We start from the raw sequence: 17,339 nt of genomic DNA on the forward strand, positions 1-17,339 counted from the left end.
CGTTCATGGAAGAATAATGTTCTTCTTAAGCATAATAACTTTGTTGTGGATAAAGAAAACATTATTATTGCATGATTAAAAAAATCGAATTAGTTCTTTTCTGTGACATTTTATTATTCAAAAGAATAAAATTCATATCATTTTTCCGCTGTCTTATTATTCTTCGAAAACAAACTATATTAAAATTAATTCCCAACAATCATAGTATTTAATTTAATATGCCAACAAAGTCCACTCTCATTTGTGCGGGTCCCACAATAATCAAGGCGGTGCACGTACGAGCCTTAGCGAATACCACGAGTCGAGATGATCGTACTTTGGGTCCCACGGAAGTTTCCAAAGATAGCCCGGGTAAGTTCAAGCGGGGAACAACAGCTGGCTGAGGAATATATAGCTCATTTCAGCTGCCATTGGCGCAATAGCGAGATTTCCATCGAGAGAAAAAACAATAACACTATTCGTACATGCGTCCTCGTACCTGCAAAACCTACCTGCCTCATTGGTGGAGTGGGAAACGGCTCCTCGAGTGGGTCCCGCCAAAGTTCCTTGTTTAACTCCAATAAAAGGCGGGTATCGAACAGGTCGTGGAAAGACTGGTGGAAGTTGCATGGCTCATTTAAGAATGCAGGTCAAAATGGAATCCCATTCACCGGATCAAACGGCGACGCAGGCAAATCTAAATCAGATCGGGGAGAAAGAAGAACGAAGCAGCAGCAGCAGCCAACAAGGAAGAGGAGAACCAGGGGAAGAGGAAGAAGGATGAGCGAGGAGGAAGGCAAGAGCAAAGGGGGACCGCAGCAATACGGCACCTTCCAGGGCGCCCCCAGCTACGCCCAGCCCGCCATCGGCTTCCCCCAGCCGGTGCCTCCCCCGGGCCACACCGCCGCGCACCCTTTCCCTCCGCCTCAGCAGTCTGGTCCTGCCTATTACGCCCGCGGCTACCACGCTGTCCCGGGTACGCCCTCGGTCCGCCTTATCGCCTGCGAAAAATGCTTCTTTTTCGTGAATCTCCTTGGCAGTCGATATGCCTCGATGTCTTCTCTATTTCATGCCTAATTTGCTCGTTTATGAGTACTTCCTTTCTTTTAAGGACAAGAATTTCTTGGAATATAGATGGATTATAAGTCTGTTAGAAGTCATTTTCGAAATGATCGTCGGAATTTATAGCGGGGGAGAGGGTTTAAAGATAATATAGAGCTTAATTTAATCGAAACTGGGGCAACATGTCTTCAGCTTGATGGGATCAACTCGGATCTGACTGCTTCCTTTGTGTTCTTCATGCAGAGATTTTGGTGCTTTGATAGGCAAGATCTTTGTACGTATATAAACAGTTGCAATGAGAGCGGCTTCTTTGTTGATTCCTTGCTGTCCATTACTCTAGTCTTAATGCAGATTTTGTGTGCAGCAGAGTGGAGGACAGAGCCATTTTGACGGTTGATCAAATTGACTACGCTTGATCACTGTAGATATCTTAATTCAATATCAAAATTATAATCCACAAACTCAGATCATTTGATCGATTCTTCTTCTTTGTTAACCTTTCATGATAGGATGCAGCCTAACTTCACATCTTTTACAGTAAGATGTTTCCTGTTCTTAAAATGCTTACCACTATTTGATATTATATACAGAAAGATATACCGAAATTAAAATCATTTTTACTCGCACTCGAGCCATATGAGTAGAAAAACCTCCTATACATTTCTTTTTTTTTGGGGGTGGGGGGGGGATTGTTTATGTACATCTATCCCAATGAGCCATCTATCAAATTGTTGCAATTGATGTTTGATCCTGAAGAGAAGGAAGAGATCTTCAAAAAGTGGGTTTTTATATTACCTTTCGGGATAGGAAGCATAAAAAAATTGTACATCTATATTACCTTTCAGGATAGGAAGCATACAAAAATAGTACATCCTGCCCAACTTTTCTTTGACATGGTTATCACTAAAGAACTGACATTTTACCAGGAGATAGTGAACCTTGTGTTGATTAGCCATGGGATGTTGTTGATCCACCACATCTGGATCAAGTTGGCCTTTGGTAAATGCTAGTGAAGAATTTGTGTCTGTTTCAAAGTAGAAGAATTTGTCACACATGACAGAGAGGAAAACCAGGTCAAAGGGATGGGGAGACAGAACTTTGTGGGATTTAGGTGAAATATGACAAAAGTTGCAAAAACTTCAGAGCAAAAAACAATAAGGTTATGAAGGGAAGATCCTATCTTCTTTTGAAGTGTCAAAGACCAAAATATGATTGTGATTTTCATGTTCATTGCTATTCTTATCATTTAAAAAATTACTTCTTGAACAAATTCTTTATCAATATTATTTGGTTGTAATCCTCCATAATTTCTGCTCTGTGCACAAAACTATTGCTTTCCCTTACACTTAATGGAATAACTGGCAGACAAAAGTCCAGGTACAGTTTATTGGCTTTGTGAGAATTAGGTGAGAATCTGACTGTTTCAGCATGAGATAACTACTTGACACTATCCAAAATATACTTATCAAAATTTAGATGTTTCAGGTCCTTCCTGTTTGCCATTAGCATCCTTTAGTTTTCAATGGTGTGTTCCTTAATTTGCTAAAGGTGTTCTGCAAGATTTTGATGTAACTTTGTTATGTTCCAGTTGTTTATTTCTGAGTACCTTTTGCCTGATAGTTTATTCACCTTCTCTCAATGCATTTGACTGACTGAAAGCACAAAGTTCAAAATTGATGTTCAATCCTGTTCGCTTGTAAATTCTGTTCATGGTTTAGACAAGTTATCTATTATTGTTCACCATGAATTTTTATGGCTGCATTGATATATTTTGAAAAGGAATTTTTTTTTATTATATTCACTGAAAGCTTTTGCATCACTAGTATAAACTTAGATGATTTATGGTATTCTGTTATTCTGCATACGCTGATGTATCTATTGTTTCCTGACTTATTGATCATTTTTAAGGTTATGCACCTGTTATTGAAGTTGTTGAAGGAACACCATTGAGACAGCCACGTCTCGCTTGTTGTGGCTTGGGCATCGGTTGGCTTTTGTATGTGAATCTTACATTTACTTTCTCAATACGTCTGTAATATATATCTACATCAAATCTTTATGTTTATATGTGTATATGTATATACGTGTAGCAATTTCTTTCCAAGTGGTTAGTGATGAAAGCGAGATTTAATCCAAGACCTTAAGATTGTTATTAGCTAACTAGCTGACATCTTAAAAAAAAAATTATAGGTTGAGATTTTGAATTTAGGTAAATGCGTCTGACCCATCATCATCAACAATAATATTTTAGATATAAAAAAATATATAGAATGATGGTTGAATACCCTTAATATAATATAAGTGAATTAGGTATGCCATCAAACTAATATTTTATATATTAAAATTTGTACAATGAGATTTCAAACCCCTAACTTAAGGTAAGTGAATTGGACACACCATCCTCAGGAGGATTGAGGTGTATAATATATCATATACTTGTATACATAAGTAAAGTTAAGCTAAAATTATATTGGGAGGATTAAGGCCTCAATTGTATCAACTTTATATAAATAATGAAGACTCCAAATTTAATTGACTTCAATCAACATAATCTATGATGTTCAGTGTTCATTAGATTAACAAGAAATAAATGGTGTGAAAATATATTCATGCGTGGAAGTATGACCCTGACAATCTCAATTAATGAACCAAATGATTGATACTTCTAAACTGTTGATAAAATCAAAATATGTTCTGTTATCACTACTAATCATTTTGTCAACTTGAAGCACAAGTTAGAATGATTTAAAAAGTATGATATTTTTATTTATAGGTTTTTTATAAATCACAGATTATGCTCATTGTTCGGTGGAGAGGATATATAATTTGAAGCCATCATGATTTGACTTTTGAGGCAACAGGCTTGAAAGCCTATATATATATGTATGTATATATATATATATGTATATATATATATATATGTATACATATATATGTATATACATATATGTATACATATATATGTATATACATATATGTATACATATATATGTATATACATATATGTATACATATATATGTATATACATACATATATACATATATACATACATATGTATAATGTGTGTGTTTGTGTGTGCATACTTATATGTGTGCATCTATACCTACCTTGTTTTTTAATCTTTCAAATATTTTTTTGTCATTTCTTAGTACGTTTGGAAGGCTAATGACATGTATTTTTCATTTCTGGAAGGTTCATAGTTGGTTTCTTTCTACCTGCCATTCCGTGGTATGTTGGAGCTTTTATTCTACTTTGTGTTAGAGTAGACTACCGAGAGAAGCCAGGCCTAGTTGCTTGCACAATTGCAGTAAGTGATTTTTTAAAAATTTGTATTCATTGTGAACTCGTTTTTGTTTCATCATTTTGATTTTTGTTTCCTTCAAATTCAGCTAAACTTTACTTGTCATTGACTGTGAACAACATACCTAGCTGCAATGATATACTAACCGTTGCTTAGTAATTCCAAATTGATATTTTCCTAGTTGCATTTAAAGTTCAAAATTGTATTTGTTATTTTTGCAGATTAAATCTATACCAGTATTTTGAAACAAGGGCATCATGGTACTCATCTTTTAGTAAAAAAATTATCTAACTTAATTATGAAGACTTCACAAAATCTCATACAAAAAATATGGAGATTAGATTCAAACACTCATTCCTCTCACAACACCATCACTACCTGGCCCTTTGGTGATTATTTTTCTCTCATTCACATTGGGTCAATCCTTTCCATACATTTTGGGTTAAAAAGACTTCGTGACACCTCAATTGAGTCTCGCTCTTCTAATATTAACTCGGGCATAAGTATTTTGGACCAATGATTAAATCTATCAAGTATCAGTAATTTTATATCTTGGTGATGAATTTGCACAGGATTTTGTCCTTACCGTTGGCCATACAGTTTTTCTAATTATTGTGTGCTGCTGGCCTCTAGATATGAAACCTGCATTGAATGAGAACAGGATTTTGTCCAAACACTACCATATTATTTGCTTCTTATAATTATTTTGTGCTACTTACCTTGGCATGAGTTTGACACAGGATTGGTCTGACAGACTATTTCATGCCTTTTTATCTGTTGAACCATGGTTTTAATAGATGACTGCTTAAGGCAGTGGTGTTGGTCTTAAAACATAAGAATATACACAGACTCTTTTCATTACATTTGTGTGCATATTGAAGAATAATCATGACACTTGATAATGTTATGAGGTTAAACTAGATTCTAACTTCTACAAATTCAGTTGAGGATACATTTTAGTAGTGAACAGCATCTTAGAACTTACTTTTGACCACCTCATGTGTCCGTGAATAGATTTAATTCAAGGCGATATTTTCTCATGAGGATTGTAATGTTATTCTATGAGCAGGCCATCCTTGCTGCAATTGCTGCTACTGTTGGTGCAACCAAGGGAGCTGATGTGTGGTGATAAATGGTGTGATTATTGTGTATATGCATTCTTTCCTGTCTCTATACCTTGACTATAGCAAAAATATTAGTTGGTGTTGTGGATGTACTTGTAATATGTCATGGTTCCTCAATAAATCACTGATTCCTTGTATTTTAAGCTGTAGTGGTCTTATTTGTTTGAATGTTCATACTTCCTATGGGAAAGAGTTATTGTGGATTGGGTTCTTCCACAAGGTTTTCAGAGTAGGTAATTAAAGGTGTGTTTTGGGATAAGGTCTTAGTTCTCTCTACTTTAACCAATATAAAAAAGTGGATGTCGAGATAGTTATCATAATCAGCTTGGATATTGACTCGGTCAAGTCTTGATTTCAACTGATCCAACCTTACTAATTTATTTTCTTTTTATGAAAGCTAAAAATATAATAATGCATTATGTTAAGAATTATAAAAATACATATAATATGTTTTGTGGAGACAACTATCATAGAGTAGACATGCTCGAGATAATATTATGAATTTATTTTTTTCAGTTCTATTACATTTGAGTAATGTTTATGTATATTCGTATCTTTTTGTTTTGTTTATATTTTATATAGTGATATTTTGATTGATTTTTATAATTATTTCAAGCTTAGATAAAACTGTCTAGAAACAAACGATAATTATTTTAGGAGCTTTTTAGCTTCACAGAGGTGGGGATTGTTAGTCAGCATAACACCCAAGAGCTACATGGGTGGTACATGATTGGATTGGCCTTTTTACCTTCTAGGGTTGGTTCGCTGTCTTGTTTCGTAATAATGTCATATGAGCACTTGTGAGGACTTCTGATCATGATGGACCACCTTGGACCTCTTGTCACACGATTATTTAGAGATTGTGAAGTCTAAGTTTATAATTTGTATTGTCTATCAAGTGTTTGTTGAAATGTCTTCTGGTGGGATCTTAAATTTAAATGCTTCATTTGATCCGTCTTCTCTTTTGCAAATCCTGAATGGATCATAAGAGGTTTTAGGGAGGTTGACTCTGTGGCAGGACACGTAAGAGTGTCACACAATTTAGACAAAACCAGCTAGGTCCATGATAGATGGTATCAAAGCGGAATAAGCACACTTAGAAATACTTAGCATGCAAATATGAGAGACCTAAGGGTTGTGTCGAGGGCAGCTAGCATACACGGTTGTTTAAGAGAAATGTGCGTTGAGATGTAGAGAAAGGAGTTACTCAGAAGAACTAGCATATGAGATTGACATTCAGAGAAATGACCAACCCTTCGTATGAGAGATACCACGAGGATAAGTGAGATGAGAAGAACACGTAGCACATAAAGGTTGGCATAGCTGAGTTCTAGCTATGGCTCAACGTTGACAACAAAACTTGATGGTGCTCAAGACAAGCGGAGCACTTAGCAAAGGATGAAACAGTGTTAGGAGGGATAGATTGCTTGGTGATGAAAGAGTTGTACAAAGCTCATAGAGGTGAAGAAAATTGCTAGCTCGAAGAATTCGGTATTGATGCAAGGACTTATATACAGACGATGGATTATCTATGTCCATCCTAAGGCGATTGAAACTTGGCATCATCTCTTCAGCATGTGAAGGATATACCCGTAGAAGGTTGAAGTGTGCAATAAGTTCAACATATTACTAGACCTTGAGGGGTGCAGTGGAGGGTTGTATTGAGGAAGAGTTATAATCTAGCAAGTGTATTTGCAGTGGTAGAACAATGCATAATTTGTTCAGTAGTATGAGGTAGTCTAAGGTGATGGTGGTCTTCAAAACTTTCAAAGGAAAGAATGTGAAGAGAAAAATTGCTCTGATGGGCAGATTTTTAGGAGGGATAAGTCTCGATTCTTTAGAGGAAGAATCATGTATAACGGACCATACATGTTGAGGAGGGATACCTCAAGACGACAACTCCACAAAGCTCAATGAACCGAGCAAGTTGTTGTATGATCTCGCATAAGGTAATGTGTTAGTAAATACATTGTGAGATCAAGTAAGGGAATGACCCAAGGTAATACCAAATAAATGTACACTTAGAGTCAATGTGGAGATCTGATTTAATGGAGGAATGACCCATGGAATGGTGAGCGTATGTGCTACTATCAACTCAATGCAAATCGAGGAGCGGAGCAACTTAGGTGGAACTTGGTGAAGTGCCTAAGTCATATGAAGGGAGTTAACATAGAAGATGAAACTTGGAGCGGAGGCATAAAACTTACCTTGGATAGAGGTTATGGATATGAACTCTTGTAGAAGCAAGAGCGGGATTATATCATTCCATATCATTCTGATGGAGCGGACTCATCCTGCATGGTGCCAAAGTTAAAAGGAGCTTTGAGACATATACACATTATCTCGACGAAGTATTTAATGAAGGAACTAAGACGACTCAATTTGCGGAGGTGAAGTTAGGGTCAGAAGGCCTTGGTATGGGACAAAGAGGATGTGAAGGCGAATACCCTTGAAGCATATGTCACAATGTTGTCATTCAAGTTACCGCGAAGAAAGCGATGTGCAATGGAGATTATGTAAGGGTAGGGACCCAGGATCCAGACAATGATGCACTAATATCAGTAAAGTTGATGGGCTTCGATGGTTACTTTACGATAAACTATTCTAGAGCTACGCTTCATCCGGATGTGACCCAAGAGCGAGTTAATAAAGATCAATTACCAAAGAAGCGAACATAATCGGAGGTGGGGGAGGCCCTACGATGTGTTGGCAAAGGTTACTCATGATGAGATCACAGTCCGAGTTCATCCCACAAAGATCAAATGGAGATATCATCAGGAGACGATATAGTGCAGCGAATCATGGTGGAATAGTATGAGGCAATGCGACATGCACATGAGAAATCCTGTGAGGGACTTGATTATACGGAGGTATAATCAGGAGCTACCGAAAGCTCTACTTCAGTGAACAACATGACGACATGAAGGTTTACGGATTCGATGAGTGAATGTTATAATATTATAGAGGTTGGTCTTCTTTGTATGTATCAAATTTTGTATCGGATGCAAGCCTTGATCATTAACATATGAGTTTATGTGCCATAGAGGGAAAATTTTGAGTGCAAATACTAATGAGCCTCGTGGGGGAGACATAATTATATAGAGGTATAATCAGTACAGTTGAAGAGTTGAACTATTTCATAACTAATATTTATTTAAAGGAGCTCGACAAGTCCAAGAATAAGATCTAAATAAATATTGTTATCAATGATGTAAAGGAGAACAGAATGAGCTCTACAACATAATCTTAGAGGCTATGCATGAAAAAAGTGGAAGACAATAGTAAAATAGCTTTGCACATATTCAAAGACCTTTGGAAGAAAGTGGAAGACAACAATTGTCAAATTCTCACCAATGGTGATCAATTCTACTAAGAGTAGATTGTTTACTTCATTTCCCAACAGAATATCAATTGAAAGCAAAAGTGATGCGAACTTACTTAGATGTGATAATTAAATAGAAGATGAATCGATGGGTAAATTTTGTGGAGGAAAGACCTAAAAAACTTCAAAGTTGGGAAGGTGATGCTTGTTAAAGCTCCATAGGCATCCAATTAGTTCAAGTGATGCAAGACATTTGAGAGACTAGCGCATAACAAGGAATGTCTCTTTCTTCATTTGAAGGATCCGTGCAAACCAATAAAGATTATCACAACTCAATTGACCTCACACAAAAGCCAATCATTGGCGAGTTGAAGTAGCATGGTATATCAAAGTTCGATTATTCAACAACAATGACAAAGAGTAGTTGAGAGCCAAGAGACATATTGTAATCAGAGCAGATGAGTGAAGATTTAACAAAAGCAAGGAGATGCAGCATCCGCAAAGGCTTCGACAAGAACGTCGAAAGAATAAGTAAGGGAAAATATCATTGACAAAGTTGTAAATAGGGTGTTCAATATAATGTTTATATATGTACATGTCTCTTAGTTTTGTTCATGCTTTGCACAACATGTAGAAGGCTTGCAGTAAGCTTGACAACCTCATTTTGATTGGCTTTTGTTATTGTTTAATGCTTGTAAATGTAGGTTGTGTATAATCATTACGCAGAGATAATAACCCAAAAATAAGTCATCCAGACAATTATTTTTGATGTTTTCTAGCTCTATAAAGTGGTACGAAGTGTCAATCAACATAACATCTAAAAGTTACCCGGATGACACGTAACAAGATGGGCATTTTGGATAGTGTCTAAGATTGATTCGTTATCTTATTCCATAGCAATATCATGTGAATACTCGTAAAAACTAGTAAAAACTCTTAACCACAATGAACTACCTTGCACCCTTTATTATGCGACTATTTAAAGCTTTCAAAATTTAAATTTATAATTTACATTATCTATCGATTGTTTATTAAAATGATTAATTGTGAGATCCTGAATTAAAAAATTTCTTTAATTCATCAAATCATAAAAAGTTGATCACGAACATAAATGTAAAGAGGATAGCACAACTCAAGTAAAATAAACTAAATTTGTGACAATAGATCTATTAATCTTCAAGATTACATTAATAATTATTTAATAATTTTTTTCTTTATTTCCAACTCCAGTAGAGAAATAAAGCTTCGTGACACTGTACATTGGCTTGGATGTGTTTCACCGGCGAAGAGTGACTATAGAACATGACCTTCCTACAATCCAACCACTAACACAAGATGCCCTACCTCTCCAATGGAAGCATCAACACCCGGTTTAGCGCCAGCACAGGAATCTTCTCGAGTCATTCGGATGATTTGACACCTTCGAGTGCGTGAGCATGCCTGAAGTTGAGAATACCTGAAAGGCCTCGTCCCTTGGCAAGCCGTTCAATCTCGCTGATCTTCAGCTTGAGTTGTTCTACTTCTCTCACTAGCTCTTCCTCTTTCTGTTTCATAGCCTTCGAGAACAGAAAAACACATTTTTGTTAGATAACAGAAGACGGCTTAAAGTAAATTATAAGGCTGCAACACTGCATTGATAATATAATGATTAGAACATCTTGACCAAGAGAAACATGCCTCAATAACCAAAACAGAAATGTGTGTTTCTTGCAGTTGACTCGAGTCACATGCCAGAAGACTTATCTGAAGGATGTTCTTTGACCTATTTATGGATTCTTACAAGTAGCACAGGATTGGAAAAGCCAAAAAAGAGAAAAGAACTTCTCTTAATGAATTGCAGTTGTTTTGTAGCTTATATCAACCCCAATTATCTTTCAGGTCCACGTAGATTTTCTAAATGCAACAGAAGTTCCAAAAGAAGAAAAGGAAATAATTTAACAATGTAGAAAAGAAAACATACTTGTGAATGAAAATTTCAGTTATTACCTCAATTTCCTGCCTGCGGATTTCCTCCTTCCTAGCTTCTGACCTTGCACTTCTTTGCACCTCAAATATCAAACCAGCTCCGGCCACCTACCGACCCAAAGAGGCCAAGGCATAGTCAAACAAAATAAAAATGCAAAGTTTCCTCTCATCTATTAGAAAACAGAATCTTCACGACATCAACCATGAGAAATGCATTAGTTATCCTTAGAAGGATCGACACATAAACAGTACACAGGGCAAACTTGCAATCACCAATTCATAAAACAGTTTCTATCGATTGCTGGCACAATAGAGCATCTAGTAATTATCAGCTTCAGTTCAAAATATTAAATTTGCTTGTGGTTTAAGTATATAATCTATTCATGGCATGTACGTACTGAGAAAACGAAGAGTTCTCCAATAAGGTCCGCAGCAGCTTGAACAGCTTTTTCCTCATTTAATGGCTGGATCTCAACGTTGGTTGAATGACCATAAATTCGTCTTTGTATGTTTGTTGTGATGCGATGGTTGGCCTGTTACAGATACATTAAGCGGTAACCATGTTGTTATGCTACTAATGACAATATTTTCAAAGCTAAACTACTTTTTTGGAGGATTTTTATGAAAATATAAATAAATGGTTGTAAACCAAGCAACCATTTTCTATACCAATCAGAATATATATCAAATGTGTGATGAAAGATAAAAAGAAGATTACATAATTCACATATAACTTAAGGCTGCAGGATAAATAAAGTGAAACGGGTAGGTTTACTACGGATTGTAGAGAATAATTGTCAGAATAATGATACCAGCTTGGATACATCATGAGAAAATGATTCAAGTATATGACTGGGCTATCATGATTCTGCAATGCTTTAGAATAAAGAAACTGCTACATTTAACCAGTGTCATAAAATGTTGTTGATCTTCTAAGTAAAGCACTTATTTTCTTTTCTACGTAAGTACAGATTTTCTGTCAGTGTAATAATGACCAATAATGCCAAAAGCATAATTACTTCAAAAATGTAAATTTTGCTTTTAACTGTAAAAAGCCAAAGTCAGCTGGGCCAGTTTTTTCGTTACTAAGAAAATAAGAATAAAATTTATAATTAATTGACATTACTTTATAGAGGAAAGGTAACTTCAAAGATAATTTTATAACCACATCCAATTTCTTTGAGAACACTTTTACAACTGCCAAACGAATTTCCTTTAAGAATACTTTGCCCTCATTCAAGTTCAAGTTTATTATACAAATGGTGGCTCAGATCTCTCATCATCGTATGAGAACCATAATTATAAATCCTCTAACTAGCGGTGTGTAGTTAACAAAGGCCATCACTTAAATGTATTATTTACACTATCAACTTTCTATATTCTTATAACAGAAATTCCACCTTGATAGTGCCATGATGTCCCTTGAAGCAAACATGTGATGAGCGTCAATAACTATCTCTTAAACTGGATCTCTCTATAAACAAATGACATAACTGATTCAACTAAAGAAGTCCCTTTTAATGAGTCAACTAGAAATTCATATTTATTTGTCATGAAAATTTTTGAATTTCAAGGATTGAGGTGTATGCTTAAGCAACTCGTAATAATATTTATTCCATTCGTCAAGTACTTCACAACCAAAAACCATAATGTCTCAACTACCTGGGTTTGTCTACATTGTTAATTACTTCAGTACTTCACTATTCATTGAACTTAAAATAAATGTGAAACCTACAAGTTATAAGAATATCATGAAATTTAGCAATATTGTCATACAGCACAAAGACAAGTCACATTGATCCATCCTCCAGAAATGGGTTTTCCATGCTATTTTAACTAGTAATTACCAGGTTGTACCACAATTTGTGACTACAAATCCTATAAAAGGATATCATCAAGTTCTAAGTGGCCAAAAATGAGGTCAAAGACAGAGCCATTGGCATAGTCTCTAAAAAGTTACCAACTTTAGTAGTGATTTGAAGTCACCAGCAACCAGATTAAAGAATTTCTCCGATTATGGTATGCATCGATCCACCAATTTACCCACAACACATTTTAATGAGGAGTCAGATAGTAGCTTTATCAAAAAGCCAATTTCTAAGCATATGAAAGATCACAAATTTTGATCACTAGGTAGATAAATAAAGGGTTTTGGTCATAATAAGATCTCATCGCCCTAATCGGTCCCGATGCTGAGTGTTTCTAAAAGAGGATTCAAACTCGGGGAAATGGAAACTTGAAGACCTGAGCTAGATTAATGATCAGCTGGCGGAACTTTGGATGGAGGCCGGCCTCCTTCTTGAGCCGGTTGGCGATGGGCTTGCAGACCGTCTTCAGAAGCAACGTCCCAAGCTTCACCACCGGCAAGATCATCCTTCCTCTCCGCACTCAACGCGGCCCAGCCGAGCCCTTGGAGAATTCCGGAGGAATCAGGCCAAGAAGAGGAGGGGAACGAGTGGATTCCCTCCCGACATTTGGGTGGTTTTGCCCCTCGAGCTGGCTGCGGAGCGACGCCGGCCGGGACGGGAAAACCCTATCTCTGTCTCTCTCACACATCTTGAGAAAGGGCTCCCATGAGACAGATTGTGTCCCACAACACTCTCATGTCGTGACATAAATCGCACTACAGTCGTGACCGATACAGAAGTACGCAGTACTCAACAAAGCAGAACGGTATATTTATACGCCATCAGATCTGTTCCTGGAGGTTACGAGTTGCGACACTCCATTTCGAAAGAAAATATGGGGGATGTTATCATCAATCCATCATGTCATGTGCGCTGCGCCAATGTATGGTGATCATATTTAATGCATCGTAGTGTGTACTCAGAAGAGGCTTACTCTTTGAGACTATGGCTAGAATGTTATTTTGCTTACATTAGCATCACATTGCGAGCCACCGTCCTCGCCCACAACCTGAGCTGCTCCTTCGCGTCTGCGGCCGATCTCCTCTCCTCCCACGCAAGCTTTGGAGGTGCAGTTCTCTCTATCAACCACGCTTCCGACAGATACGCTCGACACCCTCCGCCGTCGCCAGATATCGGCCTCTTGTCTCGCAGGCAGCGAACCACATCTGCGAGCCTCGCGCTCGGTCCTTCCTCGACGAAGACGAAGCCCAAGTCCCTGAATCCTTGGACCTCGAATGCCTCCATTTCGCTGTAGCTTCTCCACTTCCTCCTCCCTTGGATGAACCTCCTGCGTGATCTCTTGCCGTCCGGTTCCTTCTTTCGAGCTCGATGCGACGGCGTCGATGGAGGTCGGAGCAGCTTGCGAGCAATTTCAGTGGCACCAGCTTCTTCCTTGGCCGTGGTTGGAGTGCAGGGAGGTCTTGGTGGTGGTCTTCTGCCTTTGAGTGGATTGTGGAAGAACCAGTACTCATCTAAAAGATCCATCGGCGACTCCACCACCGCCTTGCCATCTGTGGCTGCAGCAGTGGCAGACCCAAAGGCTTTCTCCTCTGCGGCCATGCCGATCATGATCACATCTTGGTGGACAGCGAGAGAGAGAGAGAGAGAGAGAGAGAGAGAGGAAACTAAAAAGAGATGGGGAGGAGGAGAGAAGCCTCTGGTGGAGCAGCAGCGACGGTGGTACAGATGCATGTAACGTAGCTTTGATCACCAAACGAACTTTAGCGGGTGTCCATTAAAGGGATCGATTACATGCTGTGGGACATGCCGAATCTTTTTGCTTCTTCTTCTTCTTCTTCTTCTTCTTCCCGTATGGATCGATTACATGCATGAACATGTTGATCACACCGGTCAATACGTGCATGTATAGTATAATTTAGTATTTTACTACGATAATAGAAGGCATGAATTGCATTAAAGAAGCAAATCCAACAAGGGGCGAAAGTACAAGAACGCCATAGTGTCGTAACCTACCAAAAACATTGGGTTTGTAGGAGAGTTCATCCCTCCATACCCAATGCATCTTGTTAGATACAGTATAATTAGCTAGTCAGTTAGTCAATTTGGGCCATTGACTATGAAGGGATTCATTCTTTGGTGGATATGATTAAGGAGGGAGAATGTTTGATAGATCTGATAATTTCTTATTTCTTTTTTCCAGTTTAGTTGATTTAAAATTTCAAATATTTTATATGAAAACTCATCCTAAACATTCTTTAACATAATATATATCATATCACGACACATGAACATTAATTTAATACAAAATCTTAAACTTGTTAAGTCGTGGATCAACCTAATATTTATCGCATGAGCATCACGACGCCTTCTGAATCTAAAATTATCGGCTAACCGACGCACAAATCGGTGATTCCTGTAATAAGAAAGAGAATTCAACATATCTCCATCCTATGATCAAGCCAAAAAAAAGGAAGAAGGAAAAAAGAACACCCAGGGCTGCCACAGATGTTCCAAAGCTGACTGTCTAAGAGTTCCCAACATGGATCCAGAAAAATACAATCACAGGAACAGCTTAGTTAAACAAACAAATCTTATAAGGTATGTGATGAGAATTTCCTATCATTTCCATATCACTGTTTCTTTTAAGTGACTTCAAGATCGAAATGTTAAATGAAGCATAAGAAAAGAAACAAATGTATCATGTCAAAAAGATTAGACTCCAGGAATCAGTGATGGTTCTTTCCCACCACTATTCAAGTTCTCATGAAACCTCTGTTTTCTTTTCAACAATTGACAAATCAAGCCTCAGTAAACCAATAGTATCTAAATCCTCAAATCCAAGTATTATCAGAATACAAAAACAGGAAGGAGGAGATCGACGAAATGAGATGACGGCATGTTGGGAAACAACCTAACACAGCTCAAAAATATTCAATTTCTCAATGTTAACTGCTGCTCAAGATGCATCTGACACAGTTCAGTATGACAGCATCTGTAGTCGGATCGGGTTTTATAACAAATTTGACACCAAGAAAATCTATAGTATTTCAAAGTGTTTCTTTACTGTATTGTCACGGACAAACTTCTAAACAGGGTGTTTGATGTAATGCTTGGGCATGTCCGTGTCTTTTGTTATGTTCATGCTTTGTACAGCATGTAGAGGGACGGCCGAAGGCTTATAAGTCCCATTTTAGTTGGGTCGGTGGCCGCTTTAGGCTTGTAAATAAAGGTTGTGTCATGTGGACACGTAGGAGAGATTATTCGGTCTGTAATGGACCATTTTACCCTTTGTTGTGCCACTATTCAGAGCTTGTAAAGTCTGTTTGTAATTTGCATTGTCTATGAAGTGTTTTTCGGACATGTTTGCTTGTGGATCCCGATTGAGGCGTTCTCATTAACCCGTTCTCTCTTTTGTTGGTCCTAAGGGACAATGGGAGGCTTCGGGGAGGCTGACCTTTGCGGACGGACGCGCGAGGGTGCCGCACGCCTTAGGCAAAACCAGCTAAGGTCGTGACATTGTGGTATCAGAGCGGGACAAGCACTCATAGAAACACTTGACATGCAAACGTGGGGGACCTAGCGGGGCTGCGTTGAGGGCAGTCAGCACACGCGCGACCGTTTGAGGGAAAACGGGCATGGAGATGTAGGGAAAAGAGTCGCTCAGAGGAGCGGGCATCTGAGATTGGCATTCAGAGGAATGGCCAACCCTTCGCGCAAGAGGCACCACGAGAACAGGCAAGCTTGGAAGAATTTGGAGCGCACAAAGGTTGGGATGGCTGAGTTTGAGCTACGGCTCAACGTTGACAACTTTACTTGATGGTGCTCAAGGCAAGCGAGGCGCTTGGCAAAGGACGAGACCATGCAAAGTGGAATGAGTTGCTCAGCGACCGAAAGAGTTGTGCAAAGCTCACAGAGGTGAGGGGAATTGCTAACTCGAAGAATTCGGTACTCATGCATGGGCTTGTATGCGGACGATGGATTGTTCGTGGCCATCCCAAGGCGGTCGAGACTCGGCGCCATGGAGCATTGAAACTTTCTCTTCGACATGCGAAGGATACGTCCGGAGGAGGCTGAAGTGTGCAACGAGTTCAGCATGTTGCTAGGCCTTGAGGGGTGCAGCGGTGGCTGTATTGACGTGGAGGCGCAATCTAGTAAGTGCGTTTGCAAGAGGCAGAACAATGCACAGTTTGTTTAGCAGATCGGAGTAGTCCAAGGGGATGGTGGTCTCCGAAACGAAGAGAGATGTTGCTCCAACGGGACAGTTATCCAGGAGGGATAAGTCTCAGCTCTCCAGAGGGAGAATCATGTGAGACGGACTTCACATGTTGAGGAGGAGTACCTCACAAACAACAACTCCACGAAGCTCGATGGACTGAGCAAGCGGCGAGGAGTCGTCGCATGATCTCGCTTGAGAGAATGCATTAGTGGATGCATTGCGAGATCAAGTGGGGGAGCGACCCAAAGCAACTCAAATGGAGGCACACTTGGAGTCGATATGGAGATCGGACTCAAGGGAGGGCTGACCCGTGGAATGGTGGGCGCGAGGGCCACCATCGACTCAATGCAGAAATGAGGAGCGGAGCAACTTGGGTGTAACTTGGCGAAGTACCCAAGCCGCATGAAGGGAGCCAGCATAGAAGTTGGAACATGGAGCAGGGGCACAGCGCTTTCCCTAGACAGAGGTCAAGGACATGAACTCTTGCAGAGGCAGGAGTAG

At 38.7% G+C, this 17,339-nt stretch overlaps 3 protein-coding genes across 3 annotated transcripts; 1 reads left to right on the plus strand and 2 right to left on the minus strand.

Moving 5' to 3' along the window:
• Window positions 1-291: 291 nt before the first annotated feature.
• LOC135631176 (uncharacterized) lies at window positions 292-5,604 on the plus strand. The gene is made up of 4 exons (XM_065138638.1): window positions 292-955; window positions 2,950-3,037; window positions 4,235-4,349; window positions 5,413-5,604. Exons 1-4 carry the CDS (start codon window positions 307-309, stop codon window positions 5,470-5,472), a joined length of 912 nt encoding a protein of 303 aa, XP_064994710.1. The 5' UTR covers window positions 292-306; the 3' UTR covers window positions 5,473-5,604.
• Window positions 5,605-9,931: 4,327 nt separating this feature from the next.
• LOC135631206 (OPA3-like protein) lies at window positions 9,932-13,337 on the minus strand. The gene is made up of 4 exons (XM_065138683.1): window positions 12,999-13,337; window positions 11,153-11,287; window positions 10,776-10,862; window positions 9,932-10,345 (listed from the first exon to the last, which is right to left on the minus strand). Exons 1-4 carry the CDS (start codon window positions 13,125-13,127, stop codon window positions 10,190-10,192), a joined length of 507 nt encoding a protein of 168 aa, XP_064994755.1. The 5' UTR covers window positions 13,128-13,337; the 3' UTR covers window positions 9,932-10,189.
• Window positions 13,338-13,627: 290 nt separating this feature from the next.
• Window positions 13,628-14,221, minus strand: LOC135631631 (uncharacterized). The gene has a single exon (XM_065139369.1). It carries the CDS (start codon window positions 14,219-14,221, stop codon window positions 13,628-13,630), a length of 594 nt encoding a protein of 197 aa, XP_064995441.1.
• Between the last annotated feature and the right edge of the window lie 3,118 nt (window positions 14,222-17,339).

Source organism: Musa acuminata, chromosome BXJ3-2 (assembly GCF_036884655.1).
Source record: "Musa acuminata AAA Group cultivar baxijiao chromosome BXJ3-2, Cavendish_Baxijiao_AAA, whole genome shotgun sequence".
Taxonomy (NCBI): Eukaryota; Viridiplantae; Streptophyta; class Magnoliopsida; order Zingiberales; family Musaceae; genus Musa; species Musa acuminata.

Bases quoted from the DNA above. Each gene is read 5' to 3' on its own strand.
- LOC135631176 (XM_065138638.1), top strand. From the start codon at position 307: ATGATCGTACTTTGGGTCCCACGGAAGTTTCCAAAGATAGCCCGGGTA. The intron at 956-2,949 runs GTACGCCCTCGG...ATCATTTTTAAG, and splicing joins CGGCTACCACGCTGTCCCGG to GTTATGCACCTGTTATTGAA. The intron at 4,350-5,412 runs GTAAGTGATTTT...TTCTATGAGCAG, and splicing joins TAGTTGCTTGCACAATTGCA to GCCATCCTTGCTGCAATTGC.
- LOC135631206 (XM_065138683.1), bottom strand. From the start codon at position 13,127: ATGATCTTGCCGGTGGTGAAGCTTGGGACGTTGCTTCTGAAGACGGTC. The intron at 10,863-11,152 runs GTACGTACATGC...TTGGGTCGGTAG, and splicing joins GAGAACTCTTCGTTTTCTCA to GTGGCCGGAGCTGGTTTGAT. The intron at 10,346-10,775 runs GTAATAACTGAA...CTGTTCTCGAAG, and splicing joins TCCGCAGGCAGGAAATTGAG to GCTATGAAACAGAAAGAGGA.
- LOC135631631 (XM_065139369.1), bottom strand. From the start codon at position 14,221: ATGGCCGCAGAGGAGAAAGCCTTTGGGTCTGCCACTGCTGCAGCCACA.